At 53.4% G+C, this 22,861-nt stretch overlaps 9 protein-coding genes across 9 annotated transcripts; 4 read left to right on the forward strand and 5 right to left on the reverse strand.

Moving 5' to 3' along the window:
* Positions 1-627: 627 nt before the first annotated feature.
* On the reverse strand, positions 628-2,879 carry PG998_006901 (WD40 repeat-like protein; the record flags this gene model as incomplete). Its single annotated transcript, XM_066873717.1, has 2 exons — positions 628-2,090; positions 2,147-2,879. 2 exons carry the CDS (start codon positions 2,877-2,879, stop codon positions 628-630), a joined length of 2,196 nt encoding a protein of 731 aa, XP_066729662.1.
* Positions 2,880-3,562: 683 nt separating this feature from the next.
* Positions 3,563-6,269, forward strand: PG998_006902 (AdoMet-dependent rRNA methyltransferase spb1; the record flags this gene model as incomplete). Its single annotated transcript, XM_066873718.1, has 4 exons — positions 3,563-3,619; positions 3,688-3,798; positions 3,863-5,663; positions 5,716-6,269. The coding sequence occupies 4 exons, from the start codon at positions 3,563-3,565 to the stop codon at positions 6,267-6,269; spliced, it is 2,523 nt and encodes an 840-aa protein (XP_066729663.1).
* A 358-nt stretch (positions 6,270-6,627) lies between these two features.
* Positions 6,628-7,994, reverse strand: PG998_006903 (Ebp2-domain-containing protein; the record flags this gene model as incomplete). Its single annotated transcript, XM_066873719.1, has 2 exons — positions 6,628-6,938; positions 7,028-7,994. 2 exons carry the CDS (start codon positions 7,992-7,994, stop codon positions 6,628-6,630), a joined length of 1,278 nt encoding a protein of 425 aa, XP_066729664.1.
* A 1,475-nt stretch (positions 7,995-9,469) lies between these two features.
* Positions 9,470-10,163, forward strand: PG998_006904 (uncharacterized protein; the record flags this gene model as incomplete). Its single annotated transcript, XM_066873720.1, has 2 exons — positions 9,470-9,804; positions 10,007-10,163. 2 exons carry the CDS (start codon positions 9,470-9,472, stop codon positions 10,161-10,163), a joined length of 492 nt encoding a protein of 163 aa, XP_066729665.1.
* Positions 10,164-10,815: 652 nt separating this feature from the next.
* On the forward strand, positions 10,816-12,864 carry PG998_006905 (uncharacterized protein; the record flags this gene model as incomplete). Its single annotated transcript, XM_066873721.1, has 5 exons — positions 10,816-11,033; positions 11,094-11,304; positions 11,388-11,923; positions 12,047-12,522; positions 12,644-12,864. The coding sequence occupies 5 exons, from the start codon at positions 10,816-10,818 to the stop codon at positions 12,862-12,864; spliced, it is 1,662 nt and encodes a 553-aa protein (XP_066729666.1).
* Positions 12,865-13,165: 301 nt separating this feature from the next.
* Positions 13,166-13,880, reverse strand: PG998_006906 (uncharacterized protein; the record flags this gene model as incomplete). Its single annotated transcript, XM_066873722.1, has 3 exons — positions 13,166-13,217; positions 13,299-13,708; positions 13,764-13,880. 3 exons carry the CDS (start codon positions 13,878-13,880, stop codon positions 13,166-13,168), a joined length of 579 nt encoding a protein of 192 aa, XP_066729667.1.
* Positions 13,881-14,304: 424 nt separating this feature from the next.
* Positions 14,305-17,037, reverse strand: PG998_006907 (reverse transcriptase; the record flags this gene model as incomplete). The annotated part of the gene is made up of 1 exon (XM_066873723.1): positions 14,305-17,037. One exon carries the CDS (start codon positions 17,035-17,037, stop codon positions 14,305-14,307), a length of 2,733 nt encoding a protein of 910 aa, XP_066729668.1.
* Positions 17,038-17,722: 685 nt separating this feature from the next.
* On the forward strand, positions 17,723-19,582 carry PG998_006908 (uncharacterized protein; the record flags this gene model as incomplete). Its single annotated transcript, XM_066873724.1, has 3 exons — positions 17,723-17,815; positions 17,911-19,075; positions 19,128-19,582. 3 exons carry the CDS (start codon positions 17,723-17,725, stop codon positions 19,580-19,582), a joined length of 1,713 nt encoding a protein of 570 aa, XP_066729669.1.
* A 1,868-nt stretch (positions 19,583-21,450) lies between these two features.
* Positions 21,451-22,640, reverse strand: PG998_006909 (uncharacterized protein; the record flags this gene model as incomplete). Its single annotated transcript, XM_066873725.1, has 4 exons — positions 21,451-21,644; positions 21,729-22,115; positions 22,179-22,483; positions 22,546-22,640. The coding sequence occupies 4 exons, from the start codon at positions 22,638-22,640 to the stop codon at positions 21,451-21,453; spliced, it is 981 nt and encodes a 326-aa protein (XP_066729670.1).
* Between the last annotated feature and the right edge of the window lie 221 nt (positions 22,641-22,861).

Here is a 22,861-nt window from a genome sequence, read left to right on the forward strand (position 1 = left end):
ATTTTAATCAATTGGTTTGACGCGATTGGGGCATGTTATGCAACTGTCTATATATTGTATAACGACGAGCCGCGGGCTGACCTGAACGGTCTATACATACCTCAGCCAAGAGAACCCGTCTGTCGGACCATCATGCAGCCAGCGCATCCGCCTCACGTAAGAATCCACGACCTGCAGCATCGTCATTTTCTAGCCAAGAAGCCTAGAACCATGGGCTGACCAAATCGCGCACGGCACCATGTTGGAAGAAAAGACGCCACCTTGGAAGCTATCCAATGCCCGTGCAGTCGCCCGGTCTGGCCACTGGCGATGCATCAGAAACACCAAGCGGCAGCCGGCTTCGGCAGCGAGCGTGTAGAGTTTGAAAGGATGTGCTGAACTGAGATCATCATGAATCATATAGGCAAAACACACCTGACTTCTATCTATACGATCTAGTGTCGAGGGCATCCAGCCCAACTCCGTCGCTAAACAAAATACAGCGCAGAGCTGTACATGCAAGTCCAATCAAGATAGTCCTAATACGAATGCTCAAAGGGGTATCATGCATTCCAACCAATCGCACACTTAGCCCCAAGTTGCCTCCCGAAGCCTCTTTCCGACGGTATCAACCCACTAACCGACCCATCACTCCTCACTGTCGTCACTTTCATCCCCGGTCCAGTTCTCAATCTGGGCCCATCCACAACCCCATCGTCGTCCGCCACTTTCGCCATTGACCCGAAGATCCCGTGCTTGCTCCCGTCCCTCGTTCCAGCACCGGACCATGTAGTCATCCCCGACTGTCACAAGCTTTCCCTTGTTCGTCCAGGACAGAGCGCCGACCTCGCGATCGTGGCCACGCACCAGTGGCGTACCATTGCGGATGATGGGGATATCATCCTTTTCACCCCTAGACGCCAGGTTGGTACTGCTACTGCTTCGTTGAAACAAAGCCCGACGAAGTGGTTCGGGCTGAGAAGGTGGCAATGTCTTCGGCATATCCGAAGAGCTAGCAATCGTCGAGTCTGAGAGCGAGAGCGACGAGGTAAGCTCGGCCAGATTGTGTTCAAAATACCGCTCCTCTGTAGGGAAGACGACCGCGCAGGCATCACTACTACCAACCGCAAGCATTTCCGAACGACCATGTGCGGCAGGGCGCACCGCGGCTTTGACGTAGAAGCTCGTCGCATGGAGCGAAGAGTGGCGGAACCCGTATAGAGGACCCAGCCCACTATGCGTTGCGCCATGCCGTCTTCTCGAGACTTGAGATGACAGTTCAGGTGCGTGTCCCAGGATAAGGTGTGCTGTCGAGTAAGCGTAGACGGTGTTATCTTTGCTCAGGGCATACAAACGCGTGCTGTTTGTGTTCAGCGACAACGACGAAACACCAAACGGTCTCCAGCGTGAGTGTGACGTTGGCGGTGCTGTAGTTGAAATAGCAGTCGCAGCTTTCCGTGACGAACACCGGATATCCCAAAGCTTGATTGACGCATCCGCTTCGCAGGCCGTGAGGAGAAGATGCTCCCGTCCTTCTGGTAGAAACTGCATAGCGGTCACAGACACATCTCCTATCCGACCAGGCAGTTCACCTCGCGAGGGCGTATCACCGGGTCCAGCGTTTGCGGCCTGTTGGACTTGTCTTTGTGTTCTGGCATGCGCGTGATAAATGCTGTTTACTGCACATCCATTCTTCGGCTGCCGCAGACGATAAGCCAAGGTGTTGTCATGTTTGACTGCTGCAGGAATATCTTGAACTGGCCCTCGGCATCGAAGATCCCAGATCTGCACACTGCCATCGCGAGATGACGTCGCTAGAACTGAATTGTTAGATTGGCCTGGTTGAAAGCGGACCTGTTTCAATGAGGCCGTATGATTCAGGAGCACGGCGATAGTTGATTGTGTCATCATGTCGATGACCCGGCCCGTCTGATCACCGGATGCGGTGGCAATAAGGGAGTCATCCGCGGAGAAATCCAAGTCGATGATCGCGTTGCTGTGAGCCTGGAATGTCAGGTGGACCTTGCTAAATGGCTCTGAAGAGGAGTCCCCTGAAGAGTCCAAAAGACGAATTTGACCTTCTTCATCACCGACCGCCACTAGGCTATTGGCTACAATGACGTTAGTTTTGAATATGAGAATACAGGCGATGAGCATTTATACTTACTGTGACATGAGGCGGTGCAGAAAGGTATGCAACGGCCTACACCGTCTTGGCTTGTGCAGCTGTGGACGTCTTCTGGGTGACTGTAGAAGGTGCTCGTCTCAGTTCTCCAATCCGTAGCAGGACACGAAAATATTGATCTAGAATGACCAGCCCTAGGACGGGCACCCAACTCGCGCTGCAACATTTGGCCACCCAACCCACGAACTGTCAAAGGTGCAAGGCGCTTGATAGGTTCAACTGTAGGCAAATCATCATCATCATCACTTTCCTGAGAGCCCAGGAAGTCCTGACTCGACCGAATTGAATTAATTGGACTGAGAAGTGCTGTCTTGTTGGTGGGTGAAGGCTTGATGGGGCCATGATCGGGAAGCTCGAGCCGGCAAGGTGATGATTCAGGGGTATGGTGGAATTTGCGTCGTTTCGTGGCTCGATCGTTGGAGGTAAGATTCTCGTCTATAAGCCGATCCTCGTCCTCCTCGTTAGGGGGTTGAAGAGGGCTAGAAGGCGCTGGTGTTTGATAACGGTTGTTGATCTGAGGGCCAGCTAGATCCCTCAGCGCCTTCCGGGCCGGGCTGATATGAGTTGTCTGAGAACGCAGGTTGGACCTCGGGGTAAAGAATCGTTTGAACTTCCTAGGAGTAACGGACGGGTTTCTTCGTTCCTTGGCATTATTGCGTCTCGGGGGTGATGATAGAAGTCTTGAATTCTCCTTGGTAGGAGTGTTTGATGTCATGACGTTATCCGAATAGCGAGTCTTGCCAGGCATGCTTCCCACGGCACTTCGAGCTATCAGATCGATTAAATCAAATACAGCCGCGGGGACCTCTCTCTCTCTTCCTCACTTTCGCAAAGAGTAAACAGAAGAGTGGGTTTATAAAACAAAGGTTGACATATTAGAATTGGACTGGGGAACGATTGTAGGGCAACATTCGAGGTCCGACAGAATTAGATGAGATGGCAGAAGCGCAGTGGGGGGCAGAAGCGTTTCCGGGCTACGCTCTTTTAATGGGGTTTGAACCACGAAAGCGGCGCGACGCGTTGGGATCACGTCCCGCGATGGACGCTGCAGGTCAAGCAGAGTGAGAGGCGTGCACAAGGCACTTTACACGAAGACGGAGAAATGCGGGTCGTGCTAGCGGAGAGGCGCTTGGACTTGAGAGTGGCCCCTCATTGGCCGTCCCCTGCGAGATCCCCAAATCGCAGCCCACCAAGTGCCAAGACCAGTGAAGAGATAAGATTGAAACTTTCTTTATCTTATCGCCTCGAAAAAAATAATGGCCGCTGGAGAAGAAGCAGGGTGGGACGGTAGAACAGCGTTGGAGGCTGCTTTCTGACAAGACAACCCACCTTCACTCGTGTATCTTCAACACGATTAGTTCGACGTGCATCACCCAACAGCGGTGATAACTCGTCAATATGCCGTTCCAGAAGAAGACCGGAAAAGGTCGTCTGGATAAGTGGTACAAACTTGCGGTTAGTACCTGCGCGCGAAGCCACCCATTGAACACTCCTAAGAGGAATGCTAATCGTCAATCGTACAGAAAGAGAAAGGTTTCAGAGCCAGAGCTGCTTTCAAGCTGATTCAGCTCAACAAGAAATATGGCTTCCTCGAAAAGAGTCGTGTGTGTTTGGATCTGTGTGCTGCGCCCGGTGTAGGTCAACTCTTGAGGCTCCCGCCTTGACCCCTGTGTCGCCATCTGTTAACCGTCAAAACAGTCATGGTGTCAAGTAGCTGCGCAGACTATGCCTCAGGGTAGCATGATTATTGGTTGCGATTTGTCCCCGATCAAGCCCATTCCCAATGTCATCACCTTCCAGTCAGATATTACGACCGATAAATGTCGAGCTACAATTCGCCAATACCTCAAGACCTTGAAGGTGGATGTGGTGCTTCACGATGGTGCGCCCAACGTCGGTACTGCCTGGGTTCAGGATTCCTTCAACCAGGCCGAGCTCACGCTCCAGTCTATGAAGTTGGCGACGGAATTCCTGAACGAGGGAGGCACTTTCGTCACCAAGGTCTTCCGATCAAAGGACTACAACTCTCTTCTTTGGGTCTTCAACCAGCTGTTCACCAAGGTTGAGGCAACCAAGCCCCCTTCTTCCCGAAATGTCTCCGCCGAGATCTTCGTGGTTTGCCGCGGTTTCAAGGCTCCCAAGAAGATTGACCCCCGGTTCCTCGATCCCAAGACGGTATTCGCTGAATTGGCCGCCGCGGCTCCCAACAACGAGGCTAAGGTGTTCAACCCCGAAATCAAGAAGCGCAAGAGAGAGGGTTATGAGGAGGGAGACTACACCCAGTTCAAGGAGATGCGCGCCAGCGAGTTCATTCAAACCCTGGATCCGATTGCTATCCTCGGAGGATACAACAAGCTCTCTTTCGACCAACCACCCAATGGCGATGTGGCACTAGCCGCGTTAGACAAAATGCCGGAAACCACCGAGGAGATCCGACTATGCTGCGCTGATCTGAGGGTTCTCGGAAGAAAGGAGTTCAAGCTTCTGCTCCGGTGGCGTTTGAAAGTCCGCGAGTTGTTTGGGTTCCCCACCAGGAAGACAGCAGCGCAAGCTGCCGAGTCGGCCAAGCAAGAGGCAGGCGAAGTCGCCGCGGTCGAGCCCATGGATGAAGAGTTGAAGATGCTTGAAGAAATTGAGGATCTGAAAGACAGAGACAACACCAAGAAAAGGCGTGAAAAGCGCAAGGAGAACGAAAAGAAGCAGAAAGAGATTGTTCGCATGCAAATGAACATGATGGCACCCATGGACATTGGTTTGGAGCAAGACGGCCCCATCGGCAGAGACTCACTGTTCGCCCTCAAAAATGTGGACAAGAAGAACGCTGCTGCCAAGATCGCCAAAGGCAGGATGGCAGTCTTGAAAGAGAGCGAGAAGAGAGACCACGATAGCGGAATTGGAGAGACCGAGGAAGACTCGAATGATGATGACGAAGAAGATAGGCTGGAACGAGAACTCGACGGCATGTACGAACAGTATCAGGACCGCAAGTCTGCAGCCGACGCCAAATTCCGAGCAAAGAAGGCGCGGAAAGAGCATGACGATGGCGAATGGGGCGGTGTCTCTGCCGATGAGCATTCAAGTGACGATGGAGAACTCGAGCAGGATAGCGACAGTGACGACGACTCAGACGATGAGGATGCGGCGCCAGCGAAGAAACTCTTAACGGATCTTGACAATACCCCCGAAGAGGAAGGCGGCCTGTCTAAACGGGCGAAGAGTTTCTTCAACCGTGACATCTTTGATGGCATCTTGGACGGCGACGAGGATATGGAGGAAGAGGAGGAGGTTGTTAAAGTGGCAAATGGTGCAGAAGAGGAGGATGATTCGGATGCCGAACTCAACGCTATCATCAAGAAACAAGCTGAGAGGAAGAAGAGCAAGGCGGACAAAAATAAGGGTCAGGAGAAGGAGAAGGATGGCTTCGAGATTGTCAAGTCTGACTATAAAGAAGATGACGATTGGGAGGCTGAAGACAATCGTCGTTCAGATGGACAACCTGGTAAGTCGCAACCCATACCCAATTCAAGTGACATCTGACTAACTAGCTACAGACATCGATATTATCACAGCCGAGGCCATGACGCTTGCTCATCAGCTGGCGACTGGTCAAAGGACCTCGTATGATGTCGTCGACGATGGCTTCAACAAGCACGCCTTCCGTGACCGCGACGGCCTGCCGGATTGGTTCATGGACGATGAAATGAAACACGACAAGCCACACAAGCCCATCACCAAGGCGGCTGCCAACGCGCTCAAAGAGAAGATGCGCGCCTACAACGCACGCCCCATCAAGAAGGTGCGCGAGGCTAAGGCGCGTAAGAAGTTCAAGACGGCGCAGCGCCTGGAGAAGCTCAAGAAGAAGTCCGACATGCTCGCCAACGACGAGAACATGACGGAGAAGGAGAAGGCCGAGAGCATCGGCAAGCTCATGAGCAAGGCCGCCAAGAAGAAGCCCAAGGAGAACGTCCGCGTCGTCGTCGCTAAGGGCGTCAACAGGGGTATCCAGGGCCGTCCCCAGGGCGTCAAGGGTCGCTACAAGATTGTAGATCCCAGGATGAAGAAGGAGATGAGGGCGGAGAGAAGAGTTGCCAAGAAGCGGAAATAGATCCTGAGCTAGCTGTAGTCCAGTACATAGATAGTCTCCTGTATATACCTTTCCCTCGTACACCCTTTATAGACCGCGATGCCGTGAACTTGCATTTCCGGTCTTTCGTTAATTACAAGACTATTAATTTGTCTCACTTTGAACTTGACGCCCAAGCGACTTGTCACGAGAATGCGATTGGACATATTTTGAAACCATGTAACTCCTTTTCACTGTATTTTGGTGGTATCTACAAAGTACAGTCCTGAAGACCGTACGCAAGGTAAGATTCGGAGGCTCGACAGGCTCAGAGCAAACGAAAAGACACAAACGGCATGCATAAAGCAGCAGCAACCTATTATTCTAGAACAGTCCCCGATCACCGCTTACCGGCATTCCGCCTGCTCTTTCCGAGCCTGGCGGTTTTCGGCGGCTTGCCCTTGGTGCCCTGCTTCATCCCCTTTTGGCTGAAGCCGCTCAGGTCGCCAGAGCTGATGGCGTCGCCCGACTTGGAGTGGCGCTTCTTGCCGCCGAAGCCGTACTTTTGGTCCTTCTTCATCCGCTTGTTGTTGCGCTGGTCGCCGCCACGGTCGCCGCCGCGCTTCTTCGAGTCCTTCAGCTCCTCCTCGACGCCGACGTCGAACAGATCGGCCTCGTGCGTGCCAAGGTCGCCGGAGTTCTCGGCGCGTTCTATAGGGTTGTTGTGTTAGTTACGGAATGTCAAGACAGAAAAAGGTTGCAGGAGGATTAGGGGGCTTGAGTTGGGATTATGGACTTACTCCTCTTTAGGGTCTTGATCTTGTCAAGAGTCTCCTTCTTGGCCTTCTGGCGCTCCTGCAACTTGTTGACCTGGACCTGCTTGCCGAACTTTTTGAGGTCGCGCAGCTTGCGGGCCTCGGCCGAGGCCTTCTTGGCGCTGGCCTCCTCGACGAGGCGGGCCTTGACCTTCTCCATCTGGCCGTCGTCCTTGACCATCTCGGCGAAGTAGTCCTTGGGCCGCGAGAAGGGCACATTCTCGGCGCGGAGCAGCGAGCGCGCCTGCTTGACGTGCTCGAGGGCCTGGCCGTAGAAGGCCAGCTCGCGCTTCAGGTCGTCCATGACGTCGGGGATGTTGTTCGACGTCGGCTCCGCGCCCGCCAGGCTCATGTGCGACTTAAACGGAACCGACTTTTCGGTGGCGATGGAGATGCGCTTCAGCGCCGCCTCGAGCGCGGTCGTGTTGTTGATGGTGAGGCGCTGGTGCGGCATCAGGTCTTCCTTGTCCTCATCGTCCAAGTCCTCGAGATCCTCTAGGGCAATATCCTCCTCGGGGTCTTCCTCGGAGTCATCTTCCTCCTCTTCGACAGGGGCGGCCTTCTTTTTGTTCTGCTTCTTTTGGAGTTTGTTCTGCTCCTTTTGGAGGGCGGTCATTTTGGGTTGTCGCACGCGCTCGATCTTCTCCTCCATCTCGACTTCCGAGTCGGAGCTGGCGCTGTCATCCAAGTAGGCGGCCACATCGACTTGCTCGTCGTCATCGTCTTCGGAGTCATCCTCGTCGTCATCAACTGGCGCGCCGCCCTTGATTTCTTCCTCGGCGTCTTCCCATTCCTCTCCCTCGCTGTCGCTATCGTCCTTGGCCCCACCAGTCTTGGTCTTGGGTTGCTTCTTCTTTGCGGCCAGCTTGGCCACCTTCTTTTGGTGCAGCTTCTGGAAATCTACACCCTTCTCGTGCGCAAGCGCCATCTTGAGGCGGCCTTTGGTAACCATGGTTGCGGCTGTGGGGGTGGAATTATTCGGTGTTTGGACGGGTTGAATAGGCTGTCTGTTGGTTTTCCAGGTCTTCTCTCTACACTCTACAGTTGCCCAAAATTTTGGACTGCATCCCCCGATAAGGTATTTTTTCTGCCGTTATCACCCCCACTCCCATGGGTTTTAGTATACTTAGGTACTTCCCTGACAGTAGGCGGTATGCGTTCCAATTGCCCAATTGCTCCCAAACGACCAAGGGCATTTCATGCTATTTATGACAACAACTCCATCGTGCATTTCGTTGGTATTAATCTACAGGTGCATGGCGCATACTTCTTTTCCCCCGTCTCATTGCGTTATTGTCAATTACATGTGTGCCTGTATAATCCTCTCCATTTTTAAAGTCGTCGATGTTGATGCAGTATCATCTCCTGTTATGTTGTCATGCACCCATCGATTGAACTCAGGTTCCGGCCCTCGACGAACCAGAGCAATCACGTTCTGATAAGTGACAACCACTAACAAGCAACTGCCCAGTCACCAAGAGGATGGGGCATAACAACATATTTATTTGGTGTCCCTATCGTTTACCGGCTTTGGTTATCACCCAGTCGCCAGAATCCGATTGGGATTTTGACTATGATGCTCGGTACCGCCTGCTTGGAGATCCGACTGCCAAACAACCTTGGCACAAGTCATCATTATTTCCGTTTCCGTGATGGCTGCATGGCTGCTGTTCAATCCGCCCGCCTGGCCGCCCGGGAAAGGAACTTGGCAAACCGGCGCCATGTTGGCATTCCCACGGCTTGGAGCCGTCTATCTTTAGGATACGAGGTCGTGTTCTATTTAACCCACAAGAACTGACCAAACCCCACAAAGCTTCCTTCTGATCGACGGAACCTGCATGACAACGACACGATACGATATAGTTATATCGGGGTGCCCAATCAGAGTTTGGTAAATTCTGTTGCCTTGTCCATGGCATCCTTTATTCTGCTGCCTGATGTGACCACTATACACACGGGTGTGTTCCACAATAGTTACCAATAGCTAGATCCCCCTATCAGAAAACGCACCAACGGCTCCTGGTTGCTTCTCGCGCGCAGATCTTCAACATGTTTGCTATAGTCACTCGGTTGCAGATTATGGAGACGAACTAACTCGTGTTTCATCAAGACGTCCACATCTCGCGCGTAGGGCTGTTGGTATTGGCCAATCCCATGATAGGGATGCCGTCAACCAGTGTTAGGTATAAGCTTCGCCCTATGTATAAGCTCTGTGATTCATTACTTAAGGCTGGCCTCCTCGTCCCTGGAATGTCATGGCAAACACTTGCTCTATGTATCGTACCGTACCTTGAGCAACACAGTCAAAGTCGTTCCCAATTCCTACACTCGTTTTACCATCCAACATTTTGGTGAGTCTCCTCCAATGCATCGGCTGCTTAACTCCATAGCGCGCCCTCCCTGACCTGAGTCAAAGCAGATTCCATCATGTCGAACAAAGAAGCCCAGAGTTTCTATGCCAGGGGACAGGCCGAGGCCCCAGCTCCGAGCCCTATCGAGGCATCGGCCGCCTCACGCCATAGAGGTGCTGATACCCCGGAAGCTCCTAGCCACCACGGGTCCCCGGAAGCCGCCGCCTGTCACGCCGCCTGCTGCTGCCATCATGTTCGTCATCCGGCAGGACACCACTCTTATCGCGAACCGAACACGGCCAACGTCGTTCCAGTTCCGCTACTTCAGCGCTGGCCAGCCCTGGCGCAATGCCCTGGATGCCACGAGATCGCTCCAACAGTCGTCAAATACAAGTCTGGGAAAGGGACTCAGTAAGTTGGTGGTGACGACTCGCCTTCCAGGTTTTGCACAACTCCTTTTCAGCCATATCCGCTCTTTCTCCTTTTTCCTTTGTTTTTCCCCTACCCTGCAATTATACGGAGTCCCCTGGAAGGAGAGATGGGTTGCTTATGGTTCTCTGTGCGCTATTCGTCAAACATATTCAGGCTAACCAGACTTCAATTGTGCCTGTAGCTGGATGGCCACCTTCTTCCTCTTTACGACCGGCATCTTCGTATGGGTACCGTACTCCATGAAGCACTTCAAGAACGCCCGGCATTCGTGTGTGCACTGTGGAAGAAAGCTGGCCACCTATCGCTTTGGCAGTGGGCCCAGAGCACATGCTGTCTGAAATTCGGACGGTCGGAAGGACTCGAGTTTTTGCGGCGATGATTACTGTTTATTATCAGAAAGCGGGGATGTATATGCGATCGCAGATCGTTGCAATAATTAAAAGGGCAGGACAGGAAGTGGCTTCATGAACGAAAACAGTGTTCCTCCGAAGGTTAGTGGATCAGTGAACGTATCCTTCCCATATGCCAAGGTCACGCTGAAAAGAGTCTTGTCCACGGAGTTCCGCTCTAACAAGTGCCACTATTGCTTCTACAGCGTTGGGGGATGCTATACCACATAGATATAATCTTAATCTTATAAACTATGAAAAAAAGCCTTGTTGATTGCCGATATAAGATGAGCAAAGGGAGCACAGAGGTTGCATTATTGGCCAATTCATCAGCACTCAACCCTGCTCCGGAAAGACTACCCTTCTTCGCAGTCCCCCTTACTGGATGGATTCCATTGGAGCCAACGTGCATGCGTTATGCAATTAATCTATTGTCATACTGCGCCGGGGTGGCGGGGTAATCTGCCACGGCACAGTCGGATACCTTTGTTGATAAGTGATAAAGCGCTGGGAAGTCCTCGACTCGAGGACCAGGAATGCCCTTTACAATTGCAAAACAATCGCGATACCGTTGTTTGGTAGTCAATCGGTGGTAGCAAACATGGGCGCCATCAACGAAACCGCCACCCAAGCGCAGGGGTTGCTACAGGGTCTCATCAACCCGTGGTATTCCGCTGTCTTACTTCCGCTTACCATTCTGTTGATATTGCAGCCATGGAGCACATCAAAAGAGCCGCCAAGCATGAGAGCTGTTGTGCCGTATATCAGCAACGGCTACCAGTACCTAGCAAATAAGCCCGTCTTCTTCAAGCGGCTTGAGTAAGAACATCCCTCCGTCACCTTGCATGTCTTCGACCGCAAATCTCATAACTTATGCAGGAAGGCATTTCGAAAAACGAACATCATCAAATTTAACATCGGCCCTAAGATTGTCTACATGGTTTCTGGTGCTAGCAACGTCCAGAACCTGTTCAGATCGGGGACTGGGATCGTCGACGACACCATGTTGCGCACTGCGGCAGAGTTCGTGTGGGATCTGCCAAAGGAAGACTGGGCCAAGTTGAATAATGACAAGAGCGGACGTTCGAAAGTACCTTTTCCAGGATATGAAGATATGCCACAGCACCAGCGGTACTGGTGAGTAACGCAAGCCTGTAAAACCCTTAATGGTAGATGCTGATGGACAACCTTGTGTCCCTAAGGGCGGGCCATCATGAGATCTACGAGAAATTCCTTTCGAATAAGGAGTTCTCGAACGCCTCGGCGAGCAAGTACTGCGAAGTCTTCTCCGAGAGGTTGGACAGCAAGTTCCCGGTCAACGGCGAGTGGACGACGCTCTCCCTCAGCAACATGTTCCGGACCGACATGACGCACTGCGCCATGCAGACGCTCATGGGCGACCGGTTCCTGGAGCTGAACCCGGGCCTCGTCGACAAGTACTGGGTTTTTGAGCGGTACCTGGCCGAGTTCCTCGTGGGCCTGCCCAAGTGGCTGAACCCACGCCCCTACCGGGCTCGCGACGACTTCATGGTTATGACGCTGCGGTGGGCCCGGTCGGCGTGGGAGAAGTTCGACTGGAACGGCCCGGACGCGGACTCGGCCTGGGATCCGCACTTTGGGTCTCGTATTATGCGCGAGGTCTCACGGTGGTGGACCGAGAATTTTGCCTTCGAGGGGCAAGCTGGACTCTTTGCGACCCTTTTGTTGGCGTAAGTTGGATGAGAAACCCCTGATAGGCGTCCCTCGTCACGCGCTTCCCCTTTTACCCCTCCATCTTGCCTAACAATGCTGATAACCTCGCCCGCCCTTGCGTGGGCAACATGCCTATACAGACAAAACTCCAATACGATCCCCGCGAGCATGTGGTCGATGCTGCACCTGATCGAGGACCCGGAGCTCTACCGGGCCATCCGGGAAGAAGTGGCCACCACCCTCAAGGTCGACGCGGCGACGGGCACGCACACGCTCGATCCGCTGGCGGTCGGCACCCTGCCGCTCCTCAATGCGCTGCATATGGAGACGCTGCGGTACCACGTCACCTTCAACATCATGCGCGAGGTCTCGGACAACACCCAGATGGACGGGTACGACCTGAAAAGAGGCGCGTGGATCCAGGCGTCCTCGCAGATCGCGCATTTCGACGAGTCCGTGTGGGCGCGCGACGGCCACCCGGCCTCCGAGTTCTGGATCGGCCGCTTCCTGGAGTACGAGGACACGGTCGTGGTTGACGAGGCGAGCGGGGAGAGGAAGACAACGCGCGTGCCCAGATTCAACGGCACTACTCGGCCAGGATCCTGGATCCCATACGGTAAGCAACAAGACCCGGTGTCTCATCCCATCCACCGTTTATCTTCTCCTCTCTTCATCCTCGCAACACTGGAGCCGTTCTTCTGTTGATCAAGACTAATGTGAAATCCCCTGAATGCTAGGCGGTGGGGCGGCCATGTGTCCAGGTCGTCAGTTCGCCAAACTGGAGATTCTAATCACGGTGGCCCTGCTCGTCTCCAAATTCGACATCGAGTTCCTCGAGTGGACATTCAAGGACGGACGCAAATCGGATCGGCCGGGTCGACCTGACGATGCAGAGATGGGGTCCGGCGTCATCAAGCCGGATCGGGATATGAAGGTTCGGTGGAAGAGACTCTGGTAGAGGCGGCGCACGACTAAAACTTGGGAAATGCCGGAGGGATTAGTACAGTCCGTAGACTAAGGGCTTGGCTATGTTAAGTACCTATGGTCGGTGAATACGAAACATTCCAACACAACTATGCGTACACCAACGAAAACCCTTACATTACGCTGCGTAGACGTCGCGCGTACATTTTTAGTACGGACAATTGCAAAGGCATCAAGAAGGCGTCAAACAAACAGGCCACGGTTCATCAACCACACATTGGTCATCATGAAGTCTTATTATGTATTTGAAGTAACTGGTTTGCGCCTCGTATAACTTAAAAGCGGGTGAAAGGCAACCACTTGCCCCTGAGAGTGATGTTCACCCAGCTATAGTAGTAAGTAGTTAGCGTTACGATCGGCTGAAGCCGACAATGGCCGACGGAAAGGGGTGCAGGGCATAAAACGTACGCAACACCGTCCTGATCGACCTCCTTCTCGACCTTGGACGAGAAGGCAATGGCGCTCATGATGCCGTCGCCGAACTTCTCGTTCATGACGGCCTTGAAGGCGTAGCCGTAGTTCTGGACGATCTCGTAGAGGCGGTAGATGAGGGGCTCGACGGGCGGCATGGGCCCGGCGCGGCCGCGGTCCGGGAAGCCGCCCATGGACTTCTCGAGCTCGGCGCGCTCCACGCCCAGCAGCGCCGACAGGCGCGTGATGTCCTCGGCCGACGCCTGCGCCTGCCCGTAGAACAGCGCCGCCACCGCCACCTCGCCGCGGCCCAGCTCCTGCGCGATGCGCTCGAACGAGAGCTGCTTCGTCGCTTTGGCGTCGAAGAGCGTCTTGGAGTAGACGGGGAGCCGATCGACGATGGTCGACTGTTTTTCATGGTAAGCTTCGGCCATTCTTGTTTCTTCCCCCTTTCCCTCATACTTCGTCTCTTTCTCTCTCTCTCGGAGGCCAGAAGAGGAGTGGTCGGCTGACAGAGGCAGAAGCAGTGAGGAGCGGGGCACTTACATCGAGAGTTGCGATCTTCGAAGTATCAGACATTGTGGCGTACGCGATGGTAACAAGTGGCGGAGTATATACAACAAGTATTCAAGGGATTTTGTTTTAAACACACGAGAGCAGTATATCAAGTTGAAATAGAGTAGATTCGATCTGATCTTATAGAGAATGCACAGATCCATCATCCATGCTTGGTCTCCAGTGTTTCCGTCCCCCACAGCGCGGCATTTGACCCAGCTGAACGTCATGCATCTTCCTTCCCCGCCTTTATGTGCGGAGATAGGCCGGGATCTCGGGATTGGCGAGATCTACTACTAAAAATCGATAGTCAATATAATAGGTAGCTTGGTGTGACTTTAGCATCACCGTGACACAGCCTATATGCACAGCGTCGGCGTAATGGGATTCTATTCAGAGGCGGCTTAGTCATGAAACAGACCCCGAGTCCAACGACTCGACACCACGCTCACAGCACCATATTCCACCTGACTGCCTTGCTCCTCATCATGGTTAAGATCCCGAGCGTGAGATACTTCTCGTCCACCAGATTCAGCCCGCCGTAGGTATCGCGAAGCTCGTCGCAGAACATCTGCAGCGCCCAGCGGGTCTCGGCGGCGGCCGCCTGGGGCTTGTCGTCCAGGCCGAGCTTCATCAGGGCGCAGCGCACATCCATGTCGAGCTCGGGCTCAATCATCTTGGGCGTGCTGGCGAGCTTGCGGTACAGGTGGGACATGAGCCGGCTCGTCGTCTCCGGGCGGCTCCGGTACTCGTCGAACGAGAAGAAGGTCGCCAGCTCCTCGTCGCTCAGGGCGGCCCGCGTGGCGTCCTTCGCGGCCGTGTAGTCGTCGGTCGTGTCGCTGCGGTGGCGGAGGCGCCGGAGGCGGTCCTCGACCGTCTGGAGTTCGTAGAAGGCCTTCCGGTCGTCGGCGAACTGCTGTTCCTCGGCTGCGAGCCAATTCTTGATTTGGCCGTGGGGAGACTCACACAAGCTCAAATCTCTGCGGAACATCTGTAAAGACACGATGGGGTTGCGCACGCCCAGTCCGCCAAGCTGGGATGGGAGGAACACGAAGGCATTAGGGATGTCGGTGATACCGAATCGCTCTTCCATCTTAGCTTTCAAGTACTGGACGACATTGCCGGGCTCGGCAGCGTTGCCGGACCCTCCGTTGTTGTGCCCATTTGACGGACTGAACAGGAATGCTTGCATCCGCTGATATGTCTCGAGGATGCTGTCTATATGCTTGGTCCCAAAGCAGAAGGCAGGCTCGCCAAATGTGTGGCTGAAGAACCGCCCGATGCAGCTATTCCACGTTTGAACCCAGGTCAGAATGCTATCACAGGCAGCAAGTTGCTTCTCCAACTGAGTGATGTGGATATCGACTTGTTTTTGATCAATGATCCATTCGCCGCTCTTGGGATCGAGTAGCAGATGGCCGATCTCGACAGGACCTTTCGGCAAAATGGACTCAATGCCAGGATCCCGAGACTTTTCCTCGTTCACCAGATATACGGATCCCGTCTTGTGTTCATTGAACTCGAGCCCCATGACTTTGGCGAATTCTTGCATCGCTTTCCACGCCTTGGTGCAATCGGAAGGACGCCCGGCGAGGAAGAGGTCGTCGTGGAGTCGGTATAAAAGCAACCCTGATGCCTTGTTGACCACAATATCCATAGCAAACAGGATGAGCTCGCCTATGAACTTCTCGGTCGCATGAGCCATGGGCACACCGCGCCGGCGGATCTTAGGACCCTTGGGCTCGACTCCATCAGTGGCCGGGCTTATGTTCAGAGGAGCCTCCAAGACCTTTTTATAGAAGTTGATGAGCTTCGTGGAGAACCCAAAGAAGCGCATCACGGCAAAAATGGTCGAGTGCGAAAGCCCGGTGGCGTACCATTGTAGGTCCGATTGCAAAACCACAACCTCCCCATGCTGGGCCTGGCTGAGGAGCGTTTCAGTGGCAATTGTGCGGAGTAACGCCTGCTTGATGTTCTTGAAAGGGGCCTTCCCCATCCCATCGTCGTCTGGGACACCATCGTATGACCCTGCGTGAAGCGACTGGACCGTCTTCGGCAGCTGCGACAATAGAAAGTGCTGTAGATAAAGCTGCTTGCGCTCAAGATAGACATTGTCGCGTCCGTGGTATTCTTTCTGCACGTAATAATCCCGTCGTATTTGTTCGGTTTTGCTTGGCGTGGTTTCTGATGTCCATTTCCAATTAGGCGCAAACTCCACGAAGTTTGTGAGATGCTTTCTCGCCAGGTTGCAACAGCGAATTCCCACGAACTCGACGAAGATGGCCTGGAGCACGTCCTCATCCATCCAGATCCGGTATTTGCCGTTCAGCTGCTGGCGAGGAAGTACCGGGATGCCATCTTCTCCGGCTTGCCACTCCCACGAGTCGAAATCGGCATAGCGCATGTTGAGAACGTCGCCGATCTCCTTGAGGGCTGCTTCGTTATCAAGGAAGTCCCGCAGGGTGGCCTGCTTTTCTTCGGAAAGAAGATCCTCGGCGAGAAGCCCGCGTAGGCACCACTTGAGACAGTCGGAAGTAAAGGGGTTCTTCTCGGTCATGACGCTGTCCCCGTATTGCTCCAGCCGCGTTCGCAATCCTTGTAAGCTTTTTGTTGCTTCGTCACCGTCGAAGAGGTCTGCCAAGAACATGTCGATCTCCACCTCGTCCGTCTCAAGGGGCTCGAAGACGACACGTTCGAACTTGTCGCATAGCTCTTGCAGTCGTTCCTTTTGGCGATCAACGACTTCGAACGAGTCCTCCTCGTCGGCGACAGGAGCCACTTGGCGGCTCATTGGTGCGGTCGGGTTCATCCACTCGGTCACCAACCGTGTGTACAAATAGGCCAGGCCGAGTTTGCGGGATTGGACTTGGAGCTTGGATCTTACCAGCTCCTCCCAGCCTTTCAACATGTCGGCCGGCACCGACGCATCGTATATAGCTTGTTGAAGCCAATGCTTGATGTTATTGACTTTGTTATCATAGAGAGCTTCTTGGTAAACATCGCCCAAACCCTTTAATAGCACGGCGATGCGCTTCCGAGGGTCATTTGGGAACTGATCTGCCTTGGCCAGAATGTCTTGTTTGGACTTCTCATATCGGACACGCTGTTTTTCTATCTCTCGGATCTTGGTGATGGAAATGGACTGCAAGGTGCGTGACAGAACCGAGGCCGGTGGAGTCATCTTCTCCTTTGTAGGCCTTGCAATTTCTCGTAGAGCTGAAGCTGAAATGGAGAAGCAGCGGTGACTACAGCAAAGGACGACTCCTGGATTTATATACTCACATCAGTCATGTTTTCTGTCCCACCCGTGCTCTGCTCAAGTCTGACCAACATCCCTATTCACTCTGCTCAAGAGAGCTGATTGGCCAATGCCCAGGGGACACGCGAACTTGGAGGTGGGGGTGCCGGTTCTGCCTAGAACATCCCGACTTGCTGCCTGCTGTCGTTGTGGCCATGTGGGCGAAGCTACCGTGATTGTAGTAAGCAAGACTTTTGGCCCATTTGACTGCGGCTGATTGGATACGGCTCAAACATGGGATTGTGGTTGCACCCCATCGAATGTCTTACGAAGATAACGTGAAGCTGAGGCTAAATGGAGGGGTAGAGTTTCATTGCCCCGCCTAAAGTCTAGTATTGTCGACTTCGTGACGTTCGCTTCCCAGTTTCTCCAGCAGCGGCGCATTTTCCGTCGCCAATGTTTCCTTGCTTGTCATTGGCGAACCATCTTCTGTTCCCAAGAAGTTCTTACTCAGCGCCCGCGAGAAAGGAATTGACGACGAGGCAATTGCCAATACATATTGAGCGCAATAGAGAGCGTTCTGCCAACTCACCATTGGACTTTTCGCAGTAGATGCGCCTGTAGCACCATGTCAAACTCGCATAACCCGGCCGCGCCGGCCGAAGCCCATGAAGGCGACACTCTTTCCTTTTCCAGCGACGACGACATGAGAGCGGTCGAGGTGTGTCCTTCCTCTTGATTTCACCCGCTGGCTGCGTCCAAGCTCCCGAAAAGCAGGCAGTCGCCTTACACAAGTCCTCTCTTTCTCTATTTTAGGTGTCCTTCGATTCGACCAGCCCATATCGGAGGAAAAGCTCCATGGCGCACGGCGAAACCTCGCGGCCGCGCCTGAATCCGGCTCTGAAGAAGACACAATGCCTCGTCCACCAATTTCTCGAAAATGAAAGGTCGGGCCAGCGGCAGGCTGACAGCCCCGAGGACGTCTCGCGGGAGAACGGGTTGGATCGCATGGTCGAACCCAAGGGGCAACAACCGCGCCAACACAACCACCACCACCACAAAAACAAGAAGTCAGCATTCATCGAACCAGACAGTGCCGAGTGCTCGGATGCAGGTCAGGCGGACGAGCAGTCCTGGAAAATGGCTGTCACCACACCGCATGAAGAGCTCGACCTTTCCGCCGAGAACCACGAAACCCACAGCAGCCGTCTGCTTACGAAGAAGCAATTGGGGGAGATGGCTTGGGGTGTAAGGGAATTGAGTCGGCGACTAGGAAGCGTCCGGCTCAAGTTTGAGGCCCGCTCCATCTTCATATTGACTAAAGTCTTCGACGCCGAATTGGTCCCCAAGACGCGAGACATTACCAAGTGGCTCTTGAGCAAAGAAAGGGGCGTTCAGTATACAGTCTGGCTACAGGACAGCTTAAAAGAAAACAAAAGGTTCGATCTCAAAGGATTGTTTGAGGAACTCAGGCAAGAATATATCGAGGCTGGGGAGTTGGCACCGGACGCGCCGATCAGTGTGATAGAGAAGCGGGTCCGGTTCTGGAACGAAAATATGTGCCGGACGAGGCCGCACACGTTTGACCTTGTCATCACGCTGGGAGGTGACGGGACAGTCCTCTACGCCAGCTGGCTGTTCCAGAGGATCGTGCCTCCGGTTATCAGTTTCGCTCTGGGCAGTCTAGGGTTCCTCACAAAATTTGATTTTGCCGAGTATGAAACGACCCTTACGACAGCACTTAAGCATGGCGTCACGGTCAGCCTCCGTTTGCGCTTCGAAGGCACTATTATGAGAAGTCAGAAACGACGCACTCCGGAAGGCAAAGAACAAGACTCAACAAGCGAATCAGAGACCCTCGCGCAGAGGGACCTTGTTGAAGAGCTCATTGGCGAAGAAAAAGATGACGACCACACACATCGACCTGATGGCACGTACGAGATCCTCAATGAGATTGTTGTTGACCGAGGTCCCAACCCGAGTAAGTGCAAGCGCTTTTAGTGCTGGGTGATAGATTGGTTAACATATCACAGCCATGTCGTATACCGAAGTATTCGCAGACGACGAGCATTTTACGTCGATCTTAGCCGATGGAGTCTGCATTTCCACGCCCACAGGATCAACGGCGTACAATTTAGCAGCGGGAGGCTCACTGTGCCACCCGGAGAATCCCGTGATGCTACTGACCTCCATCTGTGCGCATACGCTGTCGTTCCGGCCCGTCATCCTGCCCGACACCATCGTACTGCGCATAGGAGTACCGTACGATGCGCGGACGAACTCGTGGGCCAGTTTCGACGGGCGTGAGCGGCTCGAGCTCTTCCCCGGAGACTACGTGACGATCAGCGCGAGCAGATTCCCGTTCGCCTCGTGTATGCCTCAGGGGCGTAGGGGCGAGGATTGGGTGAATAGCATCAGCGGGAAGCTTGGCTGGAATACGCGTCAGAAACAGAAGAATGAGGGCTACCAGAAGTGGGACAAATCATGATCATGAGAAACGACTCAGAGGATGATCTCTACTGGGATAAAGTCTTATCTCTAGGCGCGTCAACGTAAACGCAACAATGTTATAGTCACATCCTCGCAGGCGAGGTAATCTAAACTCCCGGGTCTATCCGATATTGTGTCATACTATTTCCTTGGAGAAAGACGAATGATGGTTTAAGAGATCGCTGACGCGTATGCAGCAGTGTCTACTGCTACATTTCGATTCAAGGATTAGATTACAGACACAAAATCATGTGCAATTGATCGAGTCAAAAGGAAACCTGTGGTCATAGACATTCGACATACTAACTGCCTAGTTTCAAGGCGAACGTCGGCGCGAACCTAATCCTGACTTGACAGCAGCTGAACTTCAGCTGAGCAAAGGAGCACGTTCGTGACTAGCATGCAACACCGTAGCCATGTCGTACTACTACGAGCTGAGAACGGGAGCGGCCGGCTAGTTCGACTCGTACATCGTCTTCGGTCGGTCGGCCGGGCGTCCGGCCAGCTGGGCTTATGCGCCATGAATGTGTGTGGACGCGCCCATCACAGAACAGCCCAAAAGAGGAAGCCCAACTACACCGTCATTGGCCCCGCTCCCGCACCCCCTTGCTCGCGATGTTTCAGTTTCACATTGCCAGAAAAACGTCGCTCTCTCGCCGTCGATCAATCACAAGTGCATTGAACACGACCCCGGTTGACGTTTCCACGAGTCTTTTTTTACACTCATATGTATGCAGAGCATCGGTTTTTGTTTTAGTGGCATTTTTCTTTTTTTTTTTCTTCTTCTCTCCTTTTCGTCTCATACTGGAGTGGCAAGGTCTGGGCACTGGGTGGAGGATACCAATAATGTTTCCCCCGACTCACCTCGGTCGAGTCGTCGGGGTTTTCGGTGCGCAATCCGATCCGAAGTTTCATAACGACCATGTTCTATACGGATCTTGGCGCCCGTCTGAGTCGAGTCTCATGGCATGCTACTTTTGCGCAAGGGAGGCGTTATTCCTATCGGCGGTGGGCGAGTGTTTTCTCCATACTGTACACCTCCGGCCTTGCAATCATTGTGTTCTCTATAGCTGTCTACTTGAGCTTTCCCAGCAGTCTTTTACGCATTTCTAGTCCCAGTTATGGCGTTACCCTCCAGCCTTTTTTCTTTTTTCTTTCTTTTTTTTGAGTAATTTGTTGATGTACAGTGCACAGAAGAATAGCCTGTATCTACTTCGTCCGATTTATGAAACAGTATCCTCTGAATAACAGCATGCCAATATCAAAGGTGTAGAGAGATATGTATTCCCCCTTAGGTGACGTAGGACAAGCCAGCGCTCCTTGGTGTTTCGAAGCATTAACAGAGGTTGAGGGAGCAAGCAATAAAAGCGAGTGAGTCTTCCAGAAAGATCGTTGATTTTGTCAAAGAATGTGATGAAAAATAGGCGCCGAAGCTCGTCTGTACTATTGTAGTAGGAAATAATCGCTCTATGTAAACAAATGGCTGTAGCCCCAAAATTGCACGCCTCAAATTAACTTAACCGCCACCCCGGAATTGCCTCTGCTTTTTCCTGTTGGGTGAGGTGCTCGTAATGTCTTTTCGAATGCTGCAACTCCTTTTGCCCATGTGTGTGATGCGATATCTCCCAGTCCCTTCTCCCGTCGCGCAAGGCCGTTTCCCTTCCTTTTTGCTCAAAATTCCCGGAGTTTTCCTTTCCTCCAAGTGGTATCATCGGACAATGTTGTAGTACACAATTCGCTAGGCTCGCAGTCGGACGGTTCGTTGGGGACGGACCGGAAGGGGGTTGTTTTGGAGTGATTAATCGAATGTAGTAAAGAATTCATATTATCCATAATAAGGTTCCCGTTCCCAAATCCATTTTTCTTTTATTCTTGGTCTTCGGAGGTCTCGACAAAGGTCATGGTAAGGCCCTGAGGGTCATCGACGTTGAGGTTGATCGAGTCGATGCTCGTTGATGTCGTGGTCTCGCGCTTGTTGTCCTCGTCCCTCTTCAGCATGGAGGCAGCGACAGCCGGGATCGACTTGATGTCACGCGTCTCAGACTTGGTCGTCTGTAACTCTGTTAGAAAAAACGCACTTGTCAGCGAGGCTGTTGCTTTCACTCGTGCTCGAGTGGGCGTTGCGGAAGGGATCTTGAACTTACCAGCAGGGACGCCACGGCGGACGTACATGGTGGTGACCTTCGTGCGGCGACGAGGCTGGGTGGACTCCTCCTCGCTGCGCTTGCCCATAGCCTGGGCGGTAGAGGCATCAGCGGCAGCGGCTGAAACACCAGCAGAAGCAGCACCTTGGGCCTTGGCGGCAGCACCCTCAGCCTTGGCAGCGGCACCACCAGCAGGGCGGTTGTCGACGATGATACCAACACCAGCACCCTCCTTGCCGGTACCGAGCTGGACGATGGGACCCTTGACGAGGGCAGCCTCGGCGTACTTCAGAGCACGGTCGAATCCGGCAAGGTCGCGCTTCTCAGGGGCGACATCTCTAGGGGCGATCTCCTTGCCCATTCCTTGGAGGGTTGAGACGGAAGAAGCTGGAGATACAGGGTTAGTACCTGATGGGAAAGACTGTTGAAGATATGCATTCTACGACGTACCTTGATCTTGGAGAGTAGCATCGCTGGTTGCGATGGTAGTGTCCTGAGCAGCAACCTCGGGAGCAGGGGTGCTGGGCTTAGCAGCAGGGGGAGCGGCAGCAGCGGCGCTCTGGCCCTCGGTCTTGGAGGACGAGGCTGGCACAGAAGCAGCTTGGGAGCCAGCTTGCGAGGCGGGAGCCGCAGCACCAGCAGTCTTGGCAGCACCGCCACCGGCAGCGTTCTGCTGAGCAGCGCCCTCCAGAGTCGTGAAGAGCTTGGATACATCTTGACCACCACCGAAGCTTATCTCACCATCACCGACTACCCTGTTATTGAGTTAGCTGGAGTCGAAGACGAAAACGGGGGTTAGTTCGGCAGGGCCACGTACAAAGCAGGCGAATAGGCACCAAGGTTGATGTTCAAGGGAAGGGCGTAGACCGAGGCGAAAAAGCCGGCGGCGGCGACGAGACGGTAGCTGACCATGTTGGCGGTTGGATGTGGGGGATGTTGTAGAGGGGTGAAATTTTGTTTGGGTAGATTAATAGAGTGACTAATAGTATAAACAAGCGACCAGCGGCGACCAGCGTAGATAGAAACGGGTGAAAGAAAGAAACGGAATGGAGTATTGATTTTCTGGGACCTGAGCACAGCTGGTTGAAGAGGAGAGAGTAAAAAGTTGAGATGCCGAGCTGCCCTTCATATAT

The sequence above is a fragment of the Apiospora kogelbergensis genome (assembly GCF_038363985.1).
Source record: "Apiospora kogelbergensis strain CBS 113332 chromosome Unknown utg000005l_segment0_segment0, whole genome shotgun sequence".
NCBI classification, from domain to species: domain Eukaryota; kingdom Fungi; phylum Ascomycota; class Sordariomycetes; order Amphisphaeriales; family Apiosporaceae; genus Apiospora; species Apiospora kogelbergensis.